General features: G+C 39.9%; 2 protein-coding genes across 4 annotated transcripts in view; both read right to left on the bottom strand.

Annotated features, from left to right (window-relative positions):
* The window catches only part of TGFB2 (transforming growth factor beta 2), an 83,880-nt gene extending 81,266 nt beyond the window's left edge, over nucleotides 1-2,614 (bottom strand). For all 3 annotated transcript variants that reach the window (XM_030868325.3, XM_030868326.3, XM_030868327.3), the window contains exon 1: nucleotides 900-2,614. In XM_030868325.3, the coding sequence (XP_030724185.1) occupies nucleotides 900-1,245 (346 nt within the window). In that variant the 5' untranslated portion in view covers nucleotides 1,246-2,614. The remainder of the gene's footprint in view (nucleotides 1-899) is intronic.
* A 14,834-nt stretch (nucleotides 2,615-17,448) lies between these two features.
* RRP15 (ribosomal RNA processing 15 homolog) overlaps nucleotides 17,449-24,451 on the bottom strand; it is a 46,310-nt gene continuing 39,307 nt past the window's right edge. Inside the window, exon 5 of the mRNA XM_030868323.3 lies at nucleotides 17,449-17,953. Within this exon, the coding sequence (XP_030724183.3) occupies nucleotides 17,810-17,953 (144 nt within the window). The 3' untranslated portion in view covers nucleotides 17,449-17,809. The remainder of the gene's footprint in view (nucleotides 17,954-24,451) is intronic.

Below are 24,451 nucleotides of genomic sequence, written 5' to 3'. Positions count from 1 at the left end.
TTAGGAATGCAACGAAGTGACTGCAGGAAGCCTATGAAAGGGCAGGGAACACCGGGCTCAAGAGTGAGAAAGATAAACGATAAACGCATAAGAAAAAGGATCTGCTACACCGGCGATTTTAAGAAGGCAGGTTTGAGTGAATTCGGAAAAAAATAACGTGAAGGAAAAACCCTCTTAAACGTAGTCAGCAACGAAGCTGTCCTTTCTACCATTCCAGGTGAAATCAAAAGGGGACGTGGTTACAAGATCTCGCCTTGGGGGGAATGTAAACACCTCGCCGAGGCAGTAGATTCAAGAATTGAGGGGTTGGAGGTAGGTTTTTGGAGGGGTCTCCAGATCGGGTTTTGTCTTGGCGATGCTGACATTTTTCGGGGAGTTTAGAGACAATAGGGAAGGCTTGGGGAATCAGCTGATAGATCGGCACGGAAAGGGGCGCCTTCCGGAGAGGCTAGTTTTGAGCCACTTTTTTTTTTAACCCCTCGTGCACCAGTTCGGCGGGCTTCAGGCCAATCGGAGCAAAGAAAACAAACCCACCAAGGTTTCCCGGTTTAACGCGGCCCCAGGGAGCGCCTCCAAGTTTGACAGAGGAGGGCTGACTCCTAGCCGGTGGCCGAGTCGAGAATTCCAGGGAAGAGAAAAAAAGAGAAAAACGCCTTATAAAAGACGGAGCGTTGGGGGAAGGGAGAAATGGAGAAAATTAAAAGTCGCAAGTCCACGTTTTAAAGCCTAACGTCCTCAAGCACACAACTGGCAAGGAGGTGGGTGGGACGGAGGACAGGAGCAGGGGAAGGAGCGAGCTGGGACCCGGAGAGGGCAGGGCGATCCCTGGAGTGGCTGCGGTTCTGGAAGCCTCGGGCAGCGCTAAGCCCCGGGGAGTGGAAGCGGGGAGCGGTACTTACTTTCCGAGGGGAAGAAGGGCGGCATGTCTATTTTGTAAACCTCCTTGGCGTAGTACTCCTCGTCGCTCCGCTCGCGCTCGCAGGCGGCCGCCCTCCGGCTCGCCTTCTCCTGGAGCAAGTCCCTTGTGCTGTTGTAGATGGAAATCACCTCCGGGGGGACCTCCTCGGGTTCGGGATAGTCTTCTGGGGGGCTGGTGAGTTTCAGCTTGCTCAGGATCTGTCCGCGGATCGCCTCGATCCTCTTGCGCATGAACTGGTCCATGTCGAGCGTGCTGCAGGTAGACAGGCTGAGCGCGACCGTGACCAGATGCAGGAGAAGAAAAGCGCTCAGCACACAGTAGTGCATTTTTTTTTTTAAGGTGGAAAAATTTTTTTTTAAAAAAGTAAAAAAGTAAGAAAAATAAAAAGAAACCAACAACTCTCAAAGTACAGATCAGGTAGATTTTTTTTTAATGCGAAACTTTTGCAAACAATCGGGAGTCAATGTCCGAGAGAAAAAGCTATCTTGCTTGAATTCCTTTAAAAAGAAAAGGCAAGTCGTTCCCCAAGTGGAAATATTAATACACGACGGGCAAGGGGGAAGCTTCACTTGGGGGAGTCAGCAAAAGTTTTCTTGGAGCGACGAGATGGGGGCAAAAAAAGAGACGAGTGGCTATTAGGCAGAAATAAATTTAGGAGGAGGAAACGGAGTTCAGTGTGTCAGTTTCGGGTGCGGAGTGGCGGATCCGAACTCGGCTCCTCCGGCCAAAAGGGAAGAGATGAAAAGGTCCCGGGGCTGGCAGCGGGAGCGCCGGCGGGAGGGCCGCAGGCAGCGCTGTCAGGGGGGCGGCCGAGGCCGGCCGGCTCCAATTTATATATTTAAAGAAGGAGCGGCGCGGCCCTGCCTTCCACTACGGCGCTGAAAGCAGGAGCAGCAGCAGCTCCGGAGCGGAGGGGCGCACACGTGTGTGAGTGTGTGTGTGAGTGTGCGCGCGCGCGCGCCCGTGTGCGCGCGCTGGGAGCGAGCCCGGCCCCGGCGGGGAGGCGGGAGCGCTTCGCGCTGCGCCCGGGACTCGGCCGCTTCCGGCGGGGGCCGCGGGGGCCGCGGCGAGGATCCTGCTCCCGGAGGTGCGCGCGGGGGCCGACACCCCGGCCGGCGCGCCGACCCGCCCGGTCACTCCACGTTGCCGCCGCCGCCGCCGCTGGCGAACGCGTCCGGCCTCCAGCTCCCTCCTTCTGCTCCTTCTCCTCTCGCTCGAAACGCCAACCCGGCAACAGACGAGCGGCGGCCGCCGCCGTGGCTTTCGCCCCCCGCGGACCGCAGCGGCAGCCCCGGGACGCGCCGACAGGGGAGTTTTATTCCTAGGGGGTTGCGAAGGGGTTGCCTTGGACTCCCACCCTTGCCCACCCACTCCTGGTTTCTCTGCCACTTGGGCTTTCTCGCCGAGGGTAGTAGGCAGCCTGCAGTAGATCCTCTCCTTCCTCTTTTCTGCAGCCAGGCAGCCCCTCGGTTTGCCCCCGAATGGCTCCCTAGACCGTTATCCTAGGTTCTCCATCCCTCTCGCCAGTCCTCCTTCACTTGCGCTCTCGCTCTTCCTTGTGTGTGTCTCTCTCTGCCTCTCTCGGTCTCTCTGTATCTCTCCCGCTGCCTCTGCCTGCCCCTCTCTCTCTGTCTCTCTCTTGTCGGGAGCTTCTGGAGCTCCCCTCGGAGCGAACCTTCTGCTGCCAGCAGATAACATCACGATCCTGCCTGGGAGGAGAGATTTATAAGTTCTCTCTGAACCACGTGTTTGCCTTCAACGAAGTGACGTGCTAGGATTACAGTCAGAAGTCCTCTCGTTTACTTAGACCACGAGCTCTCCCTGAACCGTTGAGGGGGTGTGGAAATGAGGACGGCTGTGGGGAAGGGAGGGAGGAGGTGGTGTGCGCCCTGACAACAGTGATTTATGGTATTTACTTTATATAGTCATTTTGGACCCGTCTGGTGAAGGACATGCGATCAAGCCTCCCATTTTTACTTCGTGTGGCTCGCTCGCTCACAGCCTCCCAGTTGGGATCACTTGCTCTAGAATGGAAGTCTTCCCTCCTGTATTGTTTTCTCTCTCCCTCTCTCTCTCTCTCTCCTCTCTCGCTCTCTCGCTCGCTCGCTCATGCAAATGAGCATCAAACAGTTGACTCTGGGCCAGGCCAGCCCTGGGATAGGTCATCCAAGCTCCACCTCCTAGCTTTTTAGTGGCATCATTTTCTGAGATTCCATAGCACCGTGCTGGTACCTCTATCCTAAAGCTTATTTTATTATGGTTTGTTGTTTATAGCCTAGTTCTGCATTTGACTGTGAACGGCTGAAAACAGAGCTCTCTCTTCTGCACCTGGAGAATGAATTATATTTATTTTACTGTTTGAATGAATGGCTATCTTCTTAATTTGCTGCCTAAGCCACATCTTGACATGGCTTTCTCTTCACCTTCTTCCCCAGCTAGACTTTAGCAATCAACTTCATTCTTTCCACAGCATATATCAGGAAGCTGGGATTTTAAGTGTTTGATGTCGCTGTTATACACTACTCATAACTTGACATTTTCTATTTCAACCTAGTCCAAATTAGATAAATACAAAAATAATTCTTGCCCCTGTTCACTTTTCCCTTTTTCTTTTCTTTTACCTTTAGTTACTCAAAGTCAACATTTTCATTTCATCATGACGGTAGCCATACCGACTAGACAGATGATTTAAACTGGAAACTCTGTTGAGTTTTCCCCCAAACTCAAAGCCACTATATCACTCCCTAGTTCAGATGTTCCTTTCATTATAGAAAGGTCACAAGGAGCTTTCTCTAACTTTTGGAATTTACACTTTCCATGTGTATGGGGCCTATACCATTAGTAAACAGAGGGGTAAATAGTTACGATAACAGTAGCTAACACATATTACACTCAGTAACGTGAGGCAGATCGACAGATGTATATATGTATGGTCATTTAATCTTCACAACATTCTAAAGTAGGTATTATTATTATCATCTCTATTTTGCAGATGAGGAGACTGCGGTACAGAGAGGTTAAGTACCTTGTTCAAGACCATAGTAAGATGGATTTTGCCATCAGAATGTACTGTCTATGTTCTTATCCACTACGTATTTCTAAGAAGCACTGGTACCAGAATGTGTCTGACAAACAGGGATCGTGTGGTGAAGTTAAGTTTGAGAGATACTGGGTACTCTATTGCCTACTTACAGATTCACAGTTTCTGTCATGTTAAAGGCTCTGAGAATCTTACAGAAAATAAAACTGTTTAACCCTTTTAACCCAGCATATCCTGAACTCCCTTGAACATGGGACTTTTTCCTATGAAAACACATCAGAAAACTCTGGAATAAAGGAATTGTTCCAACCAACTTCTGAATAATTCTGAAAATTATGTGTAAATCAGCATTAGCACGTTCCTTTCCTGGAGGTCAATTTCAAATTGAAGCAACTTGAAAGCAGTCAGACAACCAGCTACAACTCCAATAGCCAAAGCAAAATATACTCAAGAGGTGCTGCTATGGGGCTAGTAGTTTCACCAAGTTGTCATCCCTTTTGAGTTGAGTTTGAGAACTGCTCTAATCTAGCTATACACAAAGGGGAAAAGTGACTGTTCCTACACGTGGGGCAATTATAGGACATAAAGCAGGAGCTACTGAGTGAAGATCTGGCTTTGGAAGGCGGCTGGTAACCTTAGGCACCGTGCTCCGCCAAGGACATAGGCTCAGCCTCCCCTCAAATTAGGGAGACTACCTTCTAGATATAAACACAAACGTACCTGAGGTTAAGTGGATTCAGATTAGAGTGTGGATAGAGCAGCAAAAGTCCATCTCCATCACTGCTAGGAAAGCAATCTAAGCCATAAATCCTTCTGACAACCCCCTTCCCAACATAAACACACACACTTTTGCCCATGGTATTTAGTTTGATGAACACGTACTGCTTACTTTACAACCCCTCAGACTCCTGGCCTGTTCATAAGAGGCTACTTTTAATTTCCCTAAAGCCCAGGAAGCGAGGACAGGGGAGGGGATGGTAAACTCTTCTAGTGTGGCCGAGGAGAGTGACTTGAGTGTAGCAGGAGAGGAGGCGCCCCTTTCTACCTCTCAGGTGAGCAATCCTTTGAAGATGCAACAGGTAAGACTTCAAGAGCTGTCCCCCTGGTTTACCAAAGCCATGCGGTAAAAGGGGATTTCACCCACACAGGCCATCCTGATTAGCTCAAGGAGGCAGGTGAGCATAGTGTAAAAGGGGCAGGTTCCAGACTCAAGTTTTCTTGGGTTCAAATATCCATCGCTTTCTGGCTTTGTGATCCTGGCTAAGTTACTCAGACACTTGTGTTAGTTTCTTCATCTATGAAATGGGCATAACACATAGTACCAACAAGTTAAGATTACTGTGAGGATTAAATGACACAAGGTACCAAGAGAGTTTCTAACACAACCTGGCACTTAAATATATGCCCATTAAATGTTAGTGACCATTCTTGTATCCTCTCACTTCTTCATTTCTGTCAGCTCTTTCTCCAACATAAATAGAATGAAAAAGCCAGGGAAGATGCTAATTAGAATTTGCTTCACGGTTATGCCTCCTAGCAGTTTCTGTAAGTTCATGCTCATTGTTATGTTAAACACTATGGTATTTTGCCCCTACTAATTGTAGGAAGAAAGGGCAAGAAGATACACTTTTGGTGAACAGAACTCTAAATGATTATCAAAATCCAGTTAAGTCCAAATTCCAGTTTAACACCCTAAAATGGAATTCTTTGTCTTCCCGATCAGTGGGAGAGCTGTTTCCACCGCTAGCCCTTCTCTGCTCATTAATGGGTATATTCACTTAACTAATGTGCAGGTCCTACAAGAGCCTAAACAAATGCTTGATATCAAAACAACTACTCATCCCTGTCCGGGAGTTTTACCCCTAAGGATCACAGAGAAGAGTTTATAATGTAATAGGTCCTTCCTAAGTCTGGTGAAAGAAAAACTTCATTTGTAACAATTTTGAAAGCTTTCCACAATGGTTTCAAGCCTCAAAAACCAGGAGGTGGGGAAAAGAAATATACAGAGCTACTGTAATTGATTACATTTTACTCTCAACAGTTACACTTGAGAAAGGCAAAGTAACCCTTTAATGTGAAAATATACCAAAAGCCTTTTAAGTTCTTCCTTGTAATTTTATCTTTGATACCACAATTCAAAAACAATGTTTGGTCCATAACACTTTTTGTCTCATGTTCTGTACGCATTTTTATGCAAGTTTCTGCTCTCAGAATAATGAAATGAAAACGTTTAGTGATTTCCACAAGAAAAATCATCCAAATATTGTTTCCATTCTGTATCTATAGGTTTATCCAAGAAAGAAGTGATAAAGGACAAAGGACGGCACACTGGCAGGGAGGAAAAGGCTGAAAGAGAAGATCACAGGTGGTGAAAGATAAAGGGGTGAACTCAGGAGACAGGGAAAAGCAGACGTATCAGTAGGTTGTGAGGTTTTAAAGTGATAAACTCCTCACACTTTGATGATACACTGTGGGAACACTGATCTTACCCTTTGGAATTGCGATTAGTTGATGGATTACTGCTGGTGGCTTTGGGGCCCTTCCACCTCTATATTTTCAGCTCCGTGAGATTTCCAACAGGGGGCAACCTCCGGAGGCCTGGATACTGTCACCGCCTACTGAAATCAGCCAGAGATTCTGGTTTCTTACCCCCGGTGAAATTCAGCCACTAAAATAGCACCTGGTGATTGATATAAATAAATGAACATTATGGGGACAGCTGTCTTACACTAAAATATGGAGACATGCTTGATAAAATGCTAATGCTGATCAAAAGAAGCCAGCAGCAGAGTTTTCCTTAGTTTTTAGGGCAGGGTTTGACACTTGCCTTTATAGAATCTCTGCTCCTACTTCACTGACCCCACCAGCCCAGCAGTCCCCAGATACTTCACAAAGCAAGAGACTGGAATTAGGTTGCTGGGGAGAACGGGAGACAAGTATGAACAAAGTAAAAATTCAAAGATGAGGAAGGATAAGAGAAAAACATAATGATGTTATAATTAAAATGAGTATGACAACATAAAGTGGAATTTTTATCTTTTTAAGATATATAGTCTTTAAATGAATTTGTCATCATTTCAGTGGGTTTCATAGATTGTGGAAAATTCTGAATGTGTAAATTTCCATGAGCAAAGTTACCAACCTCTATTTCAAACAACCTTGCCTTTCTGCTGCCTCAATTATCCTGCAATTAAAAAATGAAAATAAAACAAAAACCAACAGGCAATAGCAATTGCAGATAAAAAGAAAACCTGGATGTAGTTTTTTTTAATGTTAGAAGGAAAAACTAGTAAATACGTATTTTAAAAAGCAAAGTGGAAGTATACTTTTAATACATATTTTAGAAAGCAAAGCTGTATCGGTAGTTATGATTTGTAAAAGTGGAGACTGCGGGCCACAAACTTTTCCTGATGTTTGTTTCAAGTCTTAGAAAAGAAAGTTAGTTCTTACATCTAGGGCGACCATATAATTTATCACACAAACCTGAGCACTTCCAAGAGTGAAGAGGATGCTTTTCATCTATACACAGGACACCAGGGGTAAACCAGGACTGTCCCAGACTGTCACCCTAAAATGAAGCCACTTTCCAGTCGGAATCTGTAACAATACATCAGTTAACTTTTCACCTTTTCTCGGTTCAGTATGATATATATTGCGTATTTCCAAGCCTTTTTTTTCTTTGCCTATGCTACCGATTCTAATAATCACTATCAGAGCTATAATTTGAAAATACTTGTATGATTTTTAGCATTTATATAAACATGCACCACGCCCAAAATGAAGTTCCTGAGAGGTGCCTGGTCAAGATTCTTCTGAGCTCCACGAAAGCCCATCCCCCACACAGACAGGAAGAAGAGGAGGAAGATGAAAATGGGATTAACAAGTATTTCATGTATTCTGGGTGCAGCCAACTTCATTTTTAAATTTTGGAAAGTGAACAATAGATAAAAGAATCTGAAAGGTAAAAATAAAGTGTCCTCTTCCCGTTTTAGTGCACAGAACAAACAGAATGTTTCCGTCATTTGCTGCTTCCGGGTCACCTAATACTGACTTTTTACATGTTGATCTTTCCTGTTTAGTAAACAGTGAAGGCTGCAACAAAACCAGGGACACCTGGGAAGTTAACGTCACCTACAGTTCTGGTTTCTTTTTAGATTATTTCAGTTATCTCTATGTGTCTTTTCAAGTACAAACGCAGTATCTTCACAGTCAGTATCAAATGGCAAACTGTTTACCATAAACCAAAGGAATAAATCCATAAATGGGCGTGTGCTCTGACCCAAAGAGACTTCAGCAATACACAAAAATGATTTTGGCTACCTGGTTATTAGAAGCTTTTGTTTTTTAAGAGGTCTTTGTTAATTAAGTTACTTAAGGTCACTAGACAACAGATTGTTGCAAGGTCAATCTGGTTATTTGACCAGTTACAACGGTTAAATGTAATCGATACCCCGGTTGTACTGATTGTTCAGAAACTAGTCCCTCGCCTGGTGTGAGGGCTGGAGGGGAATCGTTTAATTCAATGATAGCCTAAATCGTGCCACCTAGAGGAGAAAAGTGGTATGTCCTACAGCTTCCTATTTGGAGAAAACTAACATACTCAATTTCCCTGGGTATTTTCATCACAGCCTATTAAACAATGATACAATGTCATGTGGCTGTAAATTTTTTTTAACTGTAATTAACTTTCACCTCAAGGGTATTTTCCATTGACTTTTTTTTCCCCCAGAGGAAAAATAAAGTGTTAGTTACTTGTTATCTCCTAGCCAATAACATTCTAAACTAAAATCTAGTCTTCATTTTTACAAAGCATAATTTGAATATCTAAATTCTTAATAGCAAAAATGTCAGCACTTACACTTTTATGAGCCATCTAATGTCATTAAGTAACAACCAGAGCTACGGGCAATATATTGTATCTTAGTATAAAAGGAGCTAGTCATGTTCCAATACACAAAACCATTGGACACTACTCCAGTACTTAGTAGTACTTCCATTTCTGCAGCATCAAGATAATTAAATAGCAAAGTTTTAATTATCAGACATACTCAAACAAGATCTATAATAAATTCTCCAATAGTACACTGTATAATAAACTGACAATGGCAACCAAAATAAAGCCTGAGCTGACAAGCTACCTTTAAATTGCTAGTGCCAGGAAAGTGTTCACCTTTTGATACGTGCCGTAGGTTCGTGTCATGAGTAAATGAGACTAAAAAATGTAATATGCCTATTTATTTTTCCCAGAGCAAAGTGCAATTTCCAGAATCTCATTTTCTATAAGACCTTAATAATTTCTAGAATGTCATTTTCTATACAACATTAGTATCACCTACAACGTGAGGAATCACTGTTGTGTAACAGTTCTATGACTGGAGCTTGGACTCAACTGTATTAATAACTGTGAACTTGGGCAAGTTACTGAACCCATTGCCTGTTGCCTCAACTATATGTTGGGGACAATAACAGCACCTACTTCACAGGGTCATAGGAATACTGACTGGATGAGTTAAGGGCATTATAAACTGTTAAATACTATCTGGCACACAATAATTACTGTATAAATGTTTGCTGTTCTTATGACTTGCTCTGGTCCAACTTATACTTGACTGGTTGATGGGCCGACCTTCATGCAGTCATCAACTGCACCTCTCCATGTCAACCCCTTGGAGTGTTCTATTAAGACAGTATTTAGAGTTTTGGTTCTGGAACAGCTGAAGTAGACAGTAAATATATTTTAATTTCTCATTAAAGGTCAGGACCTTGGTACTCAGTGTGAACTCAACTTTTCAGGCCGTCAAAAATTATTTTCTTAAAAAAAGAATGTATTATGTTCTTCTATTCATCTAATGAATCTTTGGCATTTGAAAATTTTACTTATGCTATCCATAATTTTTTACATTTTCAGTCTACATGCAATTCTTGACACGTGATTTCACCAGTCTTCACGCCATCATGTTAAATGGTAGCACAAAAGTGGAAGTACCACAGTTGATGTCTGTGTGTGCCCTCAAGTCACTGAACTTGTAGGTTGTCTAGAATTTGTTGTTATTAAAAATAATGCTATTATACTGTTCACACAGCATTTTCTGTAATTAGGATCTTTTCCTGAGGAGGGTTTCTAGAAGTAGAATTACTGGGTGAACACAAATTTTACTATCTGCCAGACTTTAAACTTTTCTGGGAGGAACTCATTATCTAGAAGAGGAACGTTTATGATTAGAGATCAGAAATGAATAACAAGTCTACACGCACAGCATCTAAACCTCCAAATACATAATACTGTTTCCTGAGACCCTCCCTACTACATAGCAGGCACTGTGCTAGACAGACGCTGTGCACTCATTGTTCCAATCCCTCCAGTATACACAAACATATCCCTGTGCCTGAGGTACATGCTAGCCTTAAAAAGTTTTAAGACATTTTTGCAACAACACATGGCTTAATGTGAGTCCAAATTGAACTCTGAACTCAGTTCTGATTCCAAAATTTTGCCTTCTGTCATCTAACAACGAATACTGATATTTCTAAAAATATTCCATGTAAATATAACTTCATTTATCATTAAAAAGTGTACTTGGGAGTCCTCATAAGGACCAAAGTATGGCAGCTGTGTCATGCAATAGATATTCCTATCATTCCTACCATTTGTAGAGAAGGATAATGTCACCTTGAACCTTTTGGACTCTGAGCTTTTACTATTTATAATACACTTAAGAGATCCCAGTGTTACTGTACAAAGACAAATATTACGTAGAGGCAGCCCTGATGTTGTGCTGGGTACTACTCAGTATTTCAGGATAACTGCTGTCTGGCTGCCCGGCTGATGTTTTGAGAGCTGATGTCAATCCCTTGTTTATGTCCATCCCACGGGAGGGGATCCATTTTTACCGAAGACTGAAGTCTGGCTCTGCGAGCATGCAGAGGCAACTGTCTAGAAGCCTCAGGGTGAATCAACAGCTGCAAGGCCACCCACACAAAGGACGCGGCTCTCAGCTGTCTCTCCATTCAGAGCCCCAGTTGGTCCTGACCCCATACAAATTTGGTGTTGCTGCTTTGATGTTTATGAACCAATTGCATTAAAGACCCAGGGTAATGATTCTGGGGTTAGAGAAACTGTTCTTTATACAAATGTGGTTTAACACCTCATCATTTTAAACTGGCTGTACTAACAACGCTCATGGTGCTCTTTGTTTTCCAGGTTTTTTGCCCAAATCTGCAACCTCCATTTGCTCTGGCAGGATGTCGAGTGTGTGCTGGGATAGATCTGAGCTGCTAGATACCTCGGGAGCCCTGCCACTCAAGGCGCTTCCTCAGGAAACCTCCTAAACAAGGAGGCTCCCGACAGAAGTCCCCAGCGCTGGAATTCACTGGCTCAGATGGCACCTGCTGTCTGCTGCTCTGACAGTTCTCAGCACGTCCCTTTAGTGCATCACAAACCTACTGTTTCACAGTACAGCACTGAGACTTAAAGTTTAGTGTGTTCATTCTGAAAGCTGCAGGTGGTACTACTAAAAAAGCAAATGCTATGTGTCATACACAGTGGCCTAACATGTAAGGACAATAGTTATACCTCAGGAAATAATTATAAAGCAACTTAATATAACTTTTTAAAAATACAAATAGTGAAAAAGACATCAACCATAATTTAGTCAATAAAAATCACACCAGTATTTGTATATACTTAAATTGTATCAGTAAATGTTTATGTAACAATTCAAGATAGACTTACGATTCCAAAATTTACTGATATTTTATTAGACTAAATATATGTTCTGTGACTTTATTCTCTTCTTAGGGAGACAGACCACCACTAGCCATGTGCAGCTTTTAAAATTTGAAGTAATTAATGAAAAATCCAGCTTCTCTGTATCCCTGGCCACACTGGAGAGGCTCCATAGCCACTTGTGCTACCATATTGGACAGTGGAGATATATTTCCATCATCACAGAAAGTCCTAGCGGACAGTAGTGATGTAGAGACTAAAATTATAAGGAATCAGGCCCACTTCTCTAACATATACCCTTGTTTAACTACTCGAATGAAAACCAAAGAGCATTTGACAGAAAGCTAAATATATACTCCTGCTATAGTGGAGGGGTGGGTGAATGAGGTGAGCGGTGTTGGACCAGATGTTGCTAACAAAGCAAAATGAAATATATTTTGTAACTGTCTCTGAGGACAACTCTTCTGAATACAAAAGTTTCATCACACACCTAGATAAATAGCCCTAAATCATAACTCCCTGAAAGTATGCTCAGTAGACCAGATGAAAAATATTAATGTGTTTCTAAGCTACAAAACATCCTTTAGAGAATCTAAAATTGTTTAAGAATTGTTGGACGATATCTTCAAACTACAAAATTCTGATTAGATTTATTACAACTCTTAGTATTTTGTTAACCACCAATCACTACTCTAAATGTCCTGTCACCTATCTCAGACACCATTTTACTTCCAAATCTGTTCATTGGTCCTCCTGATTGATATATTTAATCAAGTTCTGAAAAGCTCACACAGGGAAAAAATTTACCAGGAGGCCTACCTTGCTGCAATAGTCAGTAAGATTCATCTATCCAGCTGGCCAAAATTCAGACTCCTGCTTTCTTGGGGAAGGAATGAGAGAGCTTTTTGTAGGCATGGAAGAGTTCTCTCTCCCTTTTCCAAAATTTGTTCTAACTGCCAATTCACCTCAAATAGTCTTCGTACTCATAATATCTGCAGGACTCAACAGACTCACTACCTATCACAGATATACTGAGTGGAGACAAACATCAGTCATGTTGATCCTAATAGATACATTTAAGGAAGGAGCAGTATGAACTCTGCTTCCTTCAACTGAAAACCATTTCCAAGTAAAAATGAACTTATCATCGACAGAGTACCGACAAATTAACCTCTTCACACCCCTAGACAAGCTTCATTATTCTAGGACTCCTATTACTGTACAATTCTGTTACAATAGTTTTTTAATGTACAACTTAGATTCCACTATAATAGTTTTTGAAAAGGTTATCTTTTAACAAACATTTTTAAAGTCATGGCACATAACTGATTCATTTCAAGTTATCACTGTTAATCCAAATTGGCACACAATCCAAATCATACAGTGGGCACGTACTGCAGGAAGTCGACTTTAAAAAGGAACAGGAGATTTGACTTTTTAATTTTTTACAGGAGCAAAATTACCCCTTATTTTGCCATAAACAATATCACTCAAATGATTCTAGTACAGTTCCTGGAACAGGTGCTCAATTAATGCCAGATAAATGCTTCATTTAACCTTCTAATTCTAGTAGGAAATCTAAGTCAAGAATCAATGGTAGGGCTTCCCTGGTGGCACAGTAGTTAAGAATCTGCCTGCCAATGCAGGGGACACGGGTTCAAACCCTGGTCTGGGAAGATTCCACATGCCGCAGAGCAACTAAGCTCGTGCATCACAACTCCTGAGCCTGTGCTCTAGAGCCCACAAGCCACAACTACTGAGCCCACGTGCCACAACTACTGAAGCCTGCGTGCCTAGAGCCTGTGCTCTGCAACAAGAGTAGCCATGACAATGAGAAGTCCACACACCACAACAAGTAGCCCCCCCGCTCGCCGCAACTAGAGAGCCCGCGCACAGCAATGAAGCCCCAACGCAGCCAAAAATAAAAAAACAAATAATTTATTAAAGAAAAGAATCAACGGTAGCTAAAGTTATTTCACATCTAAGTTAAAAATGTACCATTTGCTATTTTATGCATTGCTGTGGACTGAATTTTTGATCCCCCGCCTTCCACAATTCATATGTAGAAGCTCTATTCCTAATATGATAATATTGGAGGTGGAGCCCTTTAGGAGGCAATCAGGTCACGAGGCCCTTATAAAAGAGGCACTGAGAAAGATGATCTCTCTCTGCCTCAAGTAGACACAGCAAGAAGTCAGTTGTCTACAAACCAGGAGGAGGGTGCTCATCGGACATCAAATCTGCCAGCACCTTGATCTTGGACTTCCAGCCTCCAGAACCATGAAAATAAATGTTTGTTGTTTTTCCCACCCAGTCTATGGTATCTGGTATAATGTCCTGGACTAAGACACACACACACACGCACGCGCGCACACACACACACACATTCACACTTCCTTAAGAAATTACAAATGTTAAAAAGTATCTACTGATTTTTCAAATGTATGTTTTAAAAGTGAAATTCACGTGGCACAAATATATCACTATACTAAGTGCAATAATGGTACTCTGTGATCATTAAAAAAACTGAAAAAATAAAACTTCCATCCCATTTCACTTATGACTCTTTTATATTATATAATTTTATATTAATATAATTTATATATATATTAAAATTAGCATAATATAATTTTATATTAATAAACATCTATAATAAAATAAAATAAGTAAATCCGTATAGGGAAGAAACAAGTTATCCAAAAGATGTAATATCAACTTACTTATTTGACCTCCTCCTATCTCTTCTAAATATTTATGCTCTATGATGAGTCCTTTACAGGCATTCTCTCAGGCCTTACAATTCCTTACAAGGTCCTCAGTTTGTCCATGTTTCTGTTCACACTTCAACCTTAGGACTTCTCTGCTGTTATATGTTAACTGGGACATCTGTAGGTGTCTAGAAACTGCAATTAAATGGCTTTATGGTTAAGTACTGTGTTTACATGTCCTAAAGACCAGCACGGGAGGAAGGATTAGTTTAGCTGGCAGCCACTGAATATTAAGTATGTTCATATGTGCAAAACACAGTGACTGAAAAGCCTTAAGAGGTTTTCCAACATTTAAACATTCCCTTTCACCCACTTATTCATATTATAAAAGACAAAATATTTTAAAGGATTGGACTTACCCTCAAATAAATCTTCCAGAATTTCCTATGGAGTCATTTCAGGTTCTAAGTATTGAAAGCGAGCCTTTGAATTAGTCCATCCAAAGCGTTTCCAAGATATATTTTTCAACGAGTAGAATAATACTTAATCTATGTAGAAGTCTAGGTAAGTTGAAAATAAATTCAGTATTCTAAGTTAAAGTACTAAACTACTGTAATGATTCTAAGTTATTGTCAGTCTGTAACAGGTATTAATTTTGTGAGATTTCAACAGCTAAAAGCAAAAAATAAGCAATACTGAACTATGCTAATGCTGAGAACATTCACCCTAGCCATCTGAATATCCAGATAAGGGAATAAGATAATACCTAGGTACTGGTTACCTGGTTACTATTTTCCATTGTTCTTTTTAAACAAACAAAAATAAAATCTTTTTATTACTCTATTACCCTAAATAGTTACCAAAAATAAAATCCAAATATTGTTATTTTTAGATAACTATGGGGGGGAGGGGTATAGTAATGCTGTTCTTTCTCTTTTCCCTCCTTAAAGAACTCAAAGACAATATCAGAAGTTAGGTGCAGAATTATTTATCTGATTGATGTCAGAATTTAAATGTTGTAGGGGGACTTCCCAGGTGGCGCAGTGGTTAAGAATCCGCCTGTCAATGCAGGTGACACAGGTTCAAGCCCTGGTCCGGGAAGATCCCACGTGCCGCAGAGCAACTAAGCCCGTGCGCCACAACTACTGAGCCTGCACTCTAGAGCCCGCGAGCCACAACTACTGAAGCCTGCACGCCTACAGCCCGTGCTCCGCAAGAAGAGAAGCCACCACAATGAGAAGCCCACGCACCACCACAAAGAGTAGCCCCTGCTCGCCACAACTAGAGAAAGCCCGCACGCAGCAACGAAGACCCAACGCAGCCAAAAATAAATAAATAAATAAATTTTAAAAATAAATAAATAAATGTTGTAGGTAAAATATTTAGGGTAGAGATGACAGAGCTAGATTATTTAAAACATCCATCTAAAGATACAGAGCTTTTAAAATAATATGCTCATCCTTAGATTCATATGATGGTATTTTGCTTAGATATTTGACTGCCAATATGCAGAGATATTAATACACATAAAACATCCTATCTTTATGACAAAAATTATTTCACGTGATTTACATATGCTTTACACCTTCTAACATAAGTGATTTTTTTTTCTTATAGCAGCAACTCAATTTTATTTTGGAATAAAATGATTTCTGAAAGAAGAAAATCTGCCAATATTCTCTTCCTTCCTTTCAGTTTGAAAATCTTGCTCAATTTTTCTAAATTAAACTAATGACTATATGATAAGTTTATGTTAAAAAACAACTTTTTTACTAAACAAGAAGTTATTTACCCATTTCTATCACCTGATGTCCTGTTCAGAAGAAATTTTGCAAAGCTTTAATATGATTCAGAAACAGAATAATAGCAGGAAAAAAAAAGTAAAATCTTTAATTCTGAGAAGATAAAAGTTTTTAGGTGCTGCAAATTTGCTTCTCAAAATTATCTACGTGTAAGGTTGTATTGAAATATTTATCTGTGTTAAGTTATACTGAGATGTTTAGCATGCTCATGTTACTACTGAGGACTAGTTGTTCACATTTACTTATATTACACTGACAAAATAGCAGTTCTATAATTTAAGAAGACACTAAATTTCAAAAGTTTGGATACATACAAAAATGTACTTTGAGCTCTGCTGGTTTAATCATTTGATATCTTAGATGTATACCTTCCTTTAGGATAACAAATACCAGGCCATGGACTAATTTAACTTTGGTTACATAATACTTGTAACACCCAAATGGGTTTGCAAATATAAACGTCTCTGCTCTAGCACAGTTTTGAGGGGAGGATTATCCTTCGATATATAACAGATGCAAGCATGTGCAATTTGGTAGTAGGAGGGAACTATTTTTACTATGGAAAGATGGAGTAAGGGATGGACCCTTTTAAAAAAGAACAGATCACTTTTATTAAATAATTCCCCTACAAAGTTTGCATCTTAGGCCCAGTTTCACAGAAATTTTGGAATGATATTAAATAGCCCTGCTTTCTCTTCTCTTTTTGTTTAACACCTAGATTCTGAAAGTCATCCAATTTAATAATCTTTAAGACAACTATAAGAAATCAAGTCTCAGATCAGATGCAGTATCTGATGCAGACTATCTGTTGTCTAACTACCATTTCACTGGTCAGCCAGTCCATAAAAAAAGAATTTAAGCTAACTCAAATATTTAGGGAAAATAAGAGAAACGAGAACATGTCAAATATGCTTCCTAAGAAATTATGCCTCATTGCATAAGTTAAATATGAGAATTTCCACCTCAGTAAATCTCTCATACAAAAATAACCTAACACTTAAAATAAATCTAAGCCATTATTTATATATATTACTTAGCATATAAAAGGAAATAATATAAAAGTAGAAATTTGATGTTTCTTAAATCATAATTGCCAGAGTGTCTAAAAATAAAATCATCACCCCAAATCAGAAATGCTATAATTTAAAAATTTGCTACATAGTTTTTCTCAATAGCTCACCAAAAAAAACACACCAACCCTTCACCACAAAAAATATACATATATAGGTCTGTAAGTTAGAGGCTGAAAAATATTAACTTCAAGGAGTTCATTTTAATTATGAATTGATATTGCATTTCTACAACCCTTGGTGATACTTAAATAAAACACCAATATCCAAAAGCAACAGGTAAACCTATAATGAACTTGGCAAAATGCATATCTCAAGTAGAAATATTTCTTTCTACGAACGTTCTAAAGAACAATGCTTAAAATTATACAAGGTTTGAAATATCATTTTAACCAAGTTTACATGAAAAAGAGAAACACCAAAGTTGATAATAGTGAAAGTGTTTTGGCTCTCTTACAAATGGTATCTTTATAATTCCCCAACTTTCAGAGCACGAGTATTTTTCTAGGAAAAATAAAATGGAAACTGTGTTTCTTATACAGCTTTATGTGTCAGAGTCACTTCCAGACCCCGGTCTGTTGTCATCTGGTCCATCACTTCCTTTGTCCCAGTCTTTCATGGATGCTCCCATCATGAAATTATCACGTAGGATAGCCCATCCTGGGCCCTCTTCTGATTTTGCTTCAGTCTGTGGAAAATTATACAATCAAAATATTCAGAAGTCAATTTCATCATAAGGAAATTTTAAAATTCCAAGCTATAAAACAAACCTGTCAACACTTTTATAATAGGAGTGAAATCAAGACAAATTATAGACTGACTTTATTTATACATTATGATCATATATGCACAAATATGTAGTACTATGTTAAAATATTTCAGCCTTATAAAAGAACCATGGAGCAGAATTAAACTTTTTTTTTTTTTTTGCAGTGGGGGGTATAATACAGTAAAATCTAGGTTTGGTATCAATTTTTAAAATCTTCTGACAATCAAAACAGACTTACAAAATATCGTTTAACATTCAGTGATAACTTATTAGAAAATGTTTGGCAAATTATTTTAACACAAAGAAAAATTTAACAAAGGTTTTTAACCCAAAATAAATTAAAGGCGAGAAAATGAAACTAACCTGATACTGTGCTAGGTTTTAATAGATGCTATCTCATTTAACATTTGATAAAAATTTGAACCAGGGCTTCCCTGGTGGTGCAGTGGTTGAGAATCTGCCTGTTAATGCAGGGGACACGGGTTTGAGCCCTGGTCTGGGAGGATCCCACATGCCGCGGAGCAACTGGGCCCGTGAGCCACAACTACTGAGCCTGCGTGTCTGGAGCCTGTGCTCCGCAACAAGAGAGGCCGCGATAGTGAGTGGCCCCCGCTCTCCGCAACTAGAGAAAGCCCTCGCACAGAAACGAAGACCCAACACAGCAAAAATAATAAATTAATTAATAAAACTCACTCCAAATTTCAAAAAAAAAAAAAAAATTGAACCAAATGTTCTTTATTTAGGTTATAATCTCACTGCCTGGCCAAATCATGGACTCAAAAGACTAATCACATGCTAAAACCATAAATATCTGAAACAGGCAATAAACATAATAGGTAGTCAATTCATTCATTTTGTTTATTCATAGGATTTATATAAAACTATGTAAGAGAGGCTAAGAATTACAGCCTCTTATTTCATGCTACAACAGTACCACCTTGTGGCATTAATTAGGTAATGCAGGATGCTGAACTCTAAACTGGTTTCTGTCCTTCATTCCACAAATATTTACTGAGAACTGCATATCAAATACCTTTCTTAGTGTTAGAAACAGAGTGATGAACAAAACAAAGTCCCTGTCTTCATGGAGCTAACAGTCTGTGCTTTTCTACTCATGCCATTCACAGAAATACACAATGTGGGAAAAATCTCTCTAAATATACGGGAACCCATTTGGTTAGAAAATACTGTTACCTTATGGGAGCCATTAATCATATAAAAAGCAATTATTAAGGGAAAAGATCTCTTAACTGGGTTAAGAGATTACTTATCTAATTCTGCTGAAGCTATCTTTTATTTTAAAAAATATAGCCCTGAAACAGTCATACCATTAAAAAAAAAAAAAGGACACTATTACAAACGGGAAAAATCTCCTATTGGCTTACTCCTCAGGGCTTGTCCCTCAGTAGAACCCAAAGACTGGACAGCATATAAATGTGACCAAAGATTTGCAGAAATGACTTAGTGAATCAAACAGTGCACTTTGTACTATAATTTAACCAGCATAAAGAAACAAAAACATCTGTGCTAGGTTAAACCCAACAGTAAAACAGTTCCAATGCTTTTCACGCCACACTGATAGAGAGTAATGAAGTAGAAAGGCAATTTATAACGCTGCTCACAGAGGATGCTAACACCTCCCCATCCCTCATCTCTACAGTGTCAAACCTACATTCCTAAAAACGATTTCTGCTTCTGTCAGATTAAGTTACCTAACTGGATAAAAGGCCATTTTCCCTGATTCAACTGAAGTTTTCTTTGCCAATCTCTTCACCTTACTTAAAAGAGACAGTTGCTCCCAATGAACAGAGATCCACTTAGAACCAATAACTGTAACACTTCTCCTGCCAAATTAATTATTCAAAGTTTTCAGTTAAATTCTAAAAAGTGTATGCTTCCTGGTATAGGCATACACAAATTACTAACTAGTAAAGACAGCCTGACATTAATGTTTGTGTTTACATGCGAGTATGCACAACCTTAATGGTAAGGCTCCATGTTTAAATAACTACACCCAACATGCTATGAACACGTTACCGACCCAGAGCAGGCAGACCCCACGTGACCGACCTCAATGCAGACTTGCTTCTACATGAGAGCTCACCCTGACAGCCAACTTCTGCCGCATCACAGAGTTGCAGGCACCACAAGAAACAAGGGAAGGAAGAAGGGGAGACGAGGACAAAATCTCAAACAGGCAGTTCAGAAAGAAAGAAAGGAATAACAGTGGACCAAAGGAAAGGATTCATTAATTTAAATGGTTAGACCTACTGTCTCAATCAAGACGATCAAGTAAACGTATGTTTTAGGCAAAGAGAGCGATCATAGCATAAATTCAAAGCTCTTCTCAATTGTCCAACTGGAAAATAATGAAGTAAAGCTTTACTGGAGGGTCTTGGTGGTGGCGTTCTGGTTTTCAAGCACTCATACAGTCTGCTTCAGTCAGTCTCAAAGTGTGGCCCTCACACCAGCATCAGCATCACTTGTTAGGAATTCACAATCTCAGGCCCATAAATACAGAAACATTAAAAAAACAACAACCCCCAAAACTTGGGCCCTGTTCCGGACCTACTGTATCAGAAACTCTAGTTTAAGCTGTTTTAATAAGCCAACCAGAGCTTCTGATGCTCACTAAAGCCTGAGAACCACCAAATAAAAGGACAAATATTTCTTAGAGACAGTTTTCTTTCACTGCTGTAAGACTAAGTACACTTTACGGCTGAGAGAGAAAAGATTTCAGATTTTGGAATCCAATGCAGACACAGCACTGGATGCCTGACAGACTGCCATCATTCAAGCTACATTACAGTGGCATTTTTATACCACAAAGCAACAATATGGAGAAAAAAACTGACAACATAAAATTTAGTACGAACAAGTGTAGGTTAATATAGTTTAAAACCAGGTATTTTCTATAGTATCTCTCAAGATGGCAGCTCAAGAAAAAAACCTCTCTCAAGATGACCCTTTAACTTCTAATGCCTCCACATGCTGAAGAAACATGCAGCAAGAACGAAGGCAGGGGATCCGTGTGACGGCGGCTGTGTGAACATAGACAACTAGGCCTGCTCAACTGCACAGCTTAAGCAACAAAGGAAAAGTGACTGCTGTTTTAAAGACATAATCCACTAGGACAAGATCCAAAGAGAAAAACAGCCACAAAGTTTTAGACGGTGGAAGCAGATGGACTGGAGGCAACTGTCTTGGCAAAGCCAAGGAAGGTGAATCCTACAACTGCGACTGTCAGGCTGACAGCTAATCCAAATCACACGGCAGAATGTTCAGGGGAAAAAAACCCAAAACTTAGAAACGGGCAGTTCTGGGTACTTCTGGAAGTGAGGGTAAGAACAGAGGAACCAAAATAAAGAGAATTGGGTGACAGTTATCTTAAGAAACAATCAGGTCTCTAGATCCGTTCCCCACTCCACACTCCCCTGGCAGAACATCTGAGGTTTAACCCCTGGAGAGGTTATGAGCTAGCACAGATGAAGGCATAGGTGCAGTACCAAAACCAAGGGATTAGGTTACTTACACACACACACACACACACACACACACACACACACACACACACACACACTCCACCCCCAACAATGAGTCCCAGCCTTCTTCTCACATTGGGCTCCCAAAATGCTGGTCGGCAGATCTTTTTTCTCCAGGCAGGAGATCAGGAATACTCTAGAAAATCTGACCAGTTAATAATAAATAACCCACAGAGAGAAGCCTACATTAAAGCTCACATGTCATGTGGACAATATCCACATACTCAGAGTTTCCAGTAACCTTTTTAGGATTATTTGTTCTAGTCATGAACAGACAACTAAGGTTTATCAGAAAGAAGACAGAGAATAACATAAACACAAGCATTTAAAAAGCAACTTGCTTGGGAGACTGGATTGACATATATACACTAATATGTATAAAATAGATAATTAATAAGAACCTGCTGTATAAAAAATAAATAAAATAAAATTCAATAAATAAATGAAAAATAAAAAGCAAATTGCAGGAAAAAGAAACTATTCAGGCAGACAGCAGAAGCAAGAAGAACTACAATCCTGCAGCCTGTGGAACAAAAACCACATTCACAGAAAGACAAACAAGATGAAAAGGCAGAGGGCTATGTACCAGATGAAGGAACAAGATAAAAACCCAGAAAAACAACTAAATGAAGTACAGATAGGCAACCTTCCCGAAAAAGAATTCAGAATAATGATAATGAAGATGATCCAGGACCTAAGAAAAAGAATGGAGGCAAAGAGGGAGAAGATGCAGGAAATGTTTAACAAAGACCCAGAAGAATTAAAAACAAACAAACAGAGATGAACAATACAATAACTGAAATGAAGAATACACTAGAAGGAATCAACAGCAGAATAACTGAGGCAGAAGAACAGATAAGTGACCTGGAAGACAGAATGGTGGAATTCACTGTTGTGGAACAGAATAGAGAAAAAAGAATGAAAAGAAATGAAAACAGCCTAAGAGACCTCTGGGACAACATTAAACTCAACAACATTTACATTATAGGGGTCCCAGAAGGAGAAGAGAGAGAGAAAGGACCAGAGAAAATATCTGAAGAGATTATAGTCAAAAACTTCCCTAACATGGGAAAGGAAATAGCCACCCAAGTCCAGGAAGCGCAGAGAGTCCCATACAAGATAAATCCAAGGAGAAACATGCCGAGACACACAGTAATCAAACTGGCAAAAATTAAAGACAAAGAAAAATTATTGAAAGCAGCAAGGAAAAAATGACAAATAACATACAAGGGATCTCCCATAAGGTTAACAGCTGATTTCTCAGCAGAAACCCTACAAGCCAGAAGGGAGTGGCACGACATATTTAAAGTGATGAAAAGGAAGAACCTACAACCAAGATTACTCTACCTGACAAGCATCTCATTCAGATTCAATGGAGAAGTCAAAAGCTTTACAGACAAGCAAAAGCTAAGAGAATTCAGCACCACCAAACCAGCTCTACAACAAATGCTAAAGGAACTTCTCTAAATGGGAAACACAACAGAAGAAAAGGACCTACAAAAACAAACCCAAAGCAATTAAGAAAATGGTAATAGGAGCATACATATCGATAATTACCTTAAACGTGAATGGATTAAATACGCCAACCAGAAGACACAGGCTCGCTGAATGGATACAAAAACAAGACCCATATATATGCTGTCTATGACAGACCCACTTCAGACCTAGGGACACATACAGACTGAAAGTAAGGGGATGGAAAAAGGTATTCCATGCAAATGGAAATCAAAAGACAGCTGGAGTAGCAATACTCATACCAGATAAAATAGACTTTAAAATAAAGAATGTTACAAGAGATAAGGAAAGGACACTACATAATGATCAAGGGATCAATCCAAGAAGAAGATATAACAATTATACATATATATGCACCCAACATAGGAGCACCTCAATACATAAGGCAACTGCTAACAGCTATAAAAGAGGAAATTGACAGTAACACAGTAATAGTGGGGGACTTTAACACCTCACTTACACCAATGGACAGATCATCCAAAATGAAAATAAATAAGGAAACACAAGCTTTAAATGATACATTAAACAGGATGGACTTAATTGATATTTATAGGACATTCCATACAAAAACAGCAGATTACACTTTCTTCTCAAGTGCACACAGAACATTCTCCAGGATAGATCACATCTTGGGTCACAAATCAAGTCTCAGGAAATTTAAGAAAATTGAAATCATATCAAGCATCTTTTCTGACCACAATGCTATGCGATTAGAAATCAATTACAGGGAAAAAAATGTAAAAAACACAAACACATGGAGGCTAAACAATACGTTACTAAATAACCAAGAAATCACTGATGAAATCAAAGAGGAAATCAAAAAGTACCTAGAGACAAATGAAAATGAAAACGTGACGAACCAAAACCTATGGGATTGCAGCAAAGGAAGTTCTAAGAGGGAAGTTTACAGCAATACAATCCTACCTCAAGAAACAACAAACATCTCAAATAAACAACCTAACCTTACACCTAAAGGAACTAGAGAAAGAACAACAAACAAAACCCAAAGTTAGTAGAGGGAAAGAAATCATAAAGACAAGAGCAGAAATAAATGAAACAGAAACAAAGAAGACAATAGCAAAAATCGATAAAACTAAAAGCTGGTTCTTTGGAAAGGTAAACAATATCGATAAACCATTAGCCAGACCCATCAAGAAAAAGAGGGAGAGGACTCAAATCAATAAAATTAGAAATGAAAAAGAAGTTACAACAGATACCGCAGAAATGCAAAGCATCCTAAGAGACTACTACAAGCAACTCTATGCCAATAAAATGGACAACCTGGAAGAAATGGACAAACTTTTAGAAAGGTATAACCTTCCAAAACTGAACAAGGAAGAAATAGAAAATATGAACAGAC

Source organism: Globicephala melas, chromosome 1 (genome assembly GCF_963455315.2).
Source record: "Globicephala melas chromosome 1, mGloMel1.2, whole genome shotgun sequence".
Taxonomy (NCBI): domain Eukaryota; kingdom Metazoa; phylum Chordata; class Mammalia; order Artiodactyla; family Delphinidae; genus Globicephala; species Globicephala melas.
This window is presented reverse-complemented; position numbering and strand designations above follow the sequence as displayed.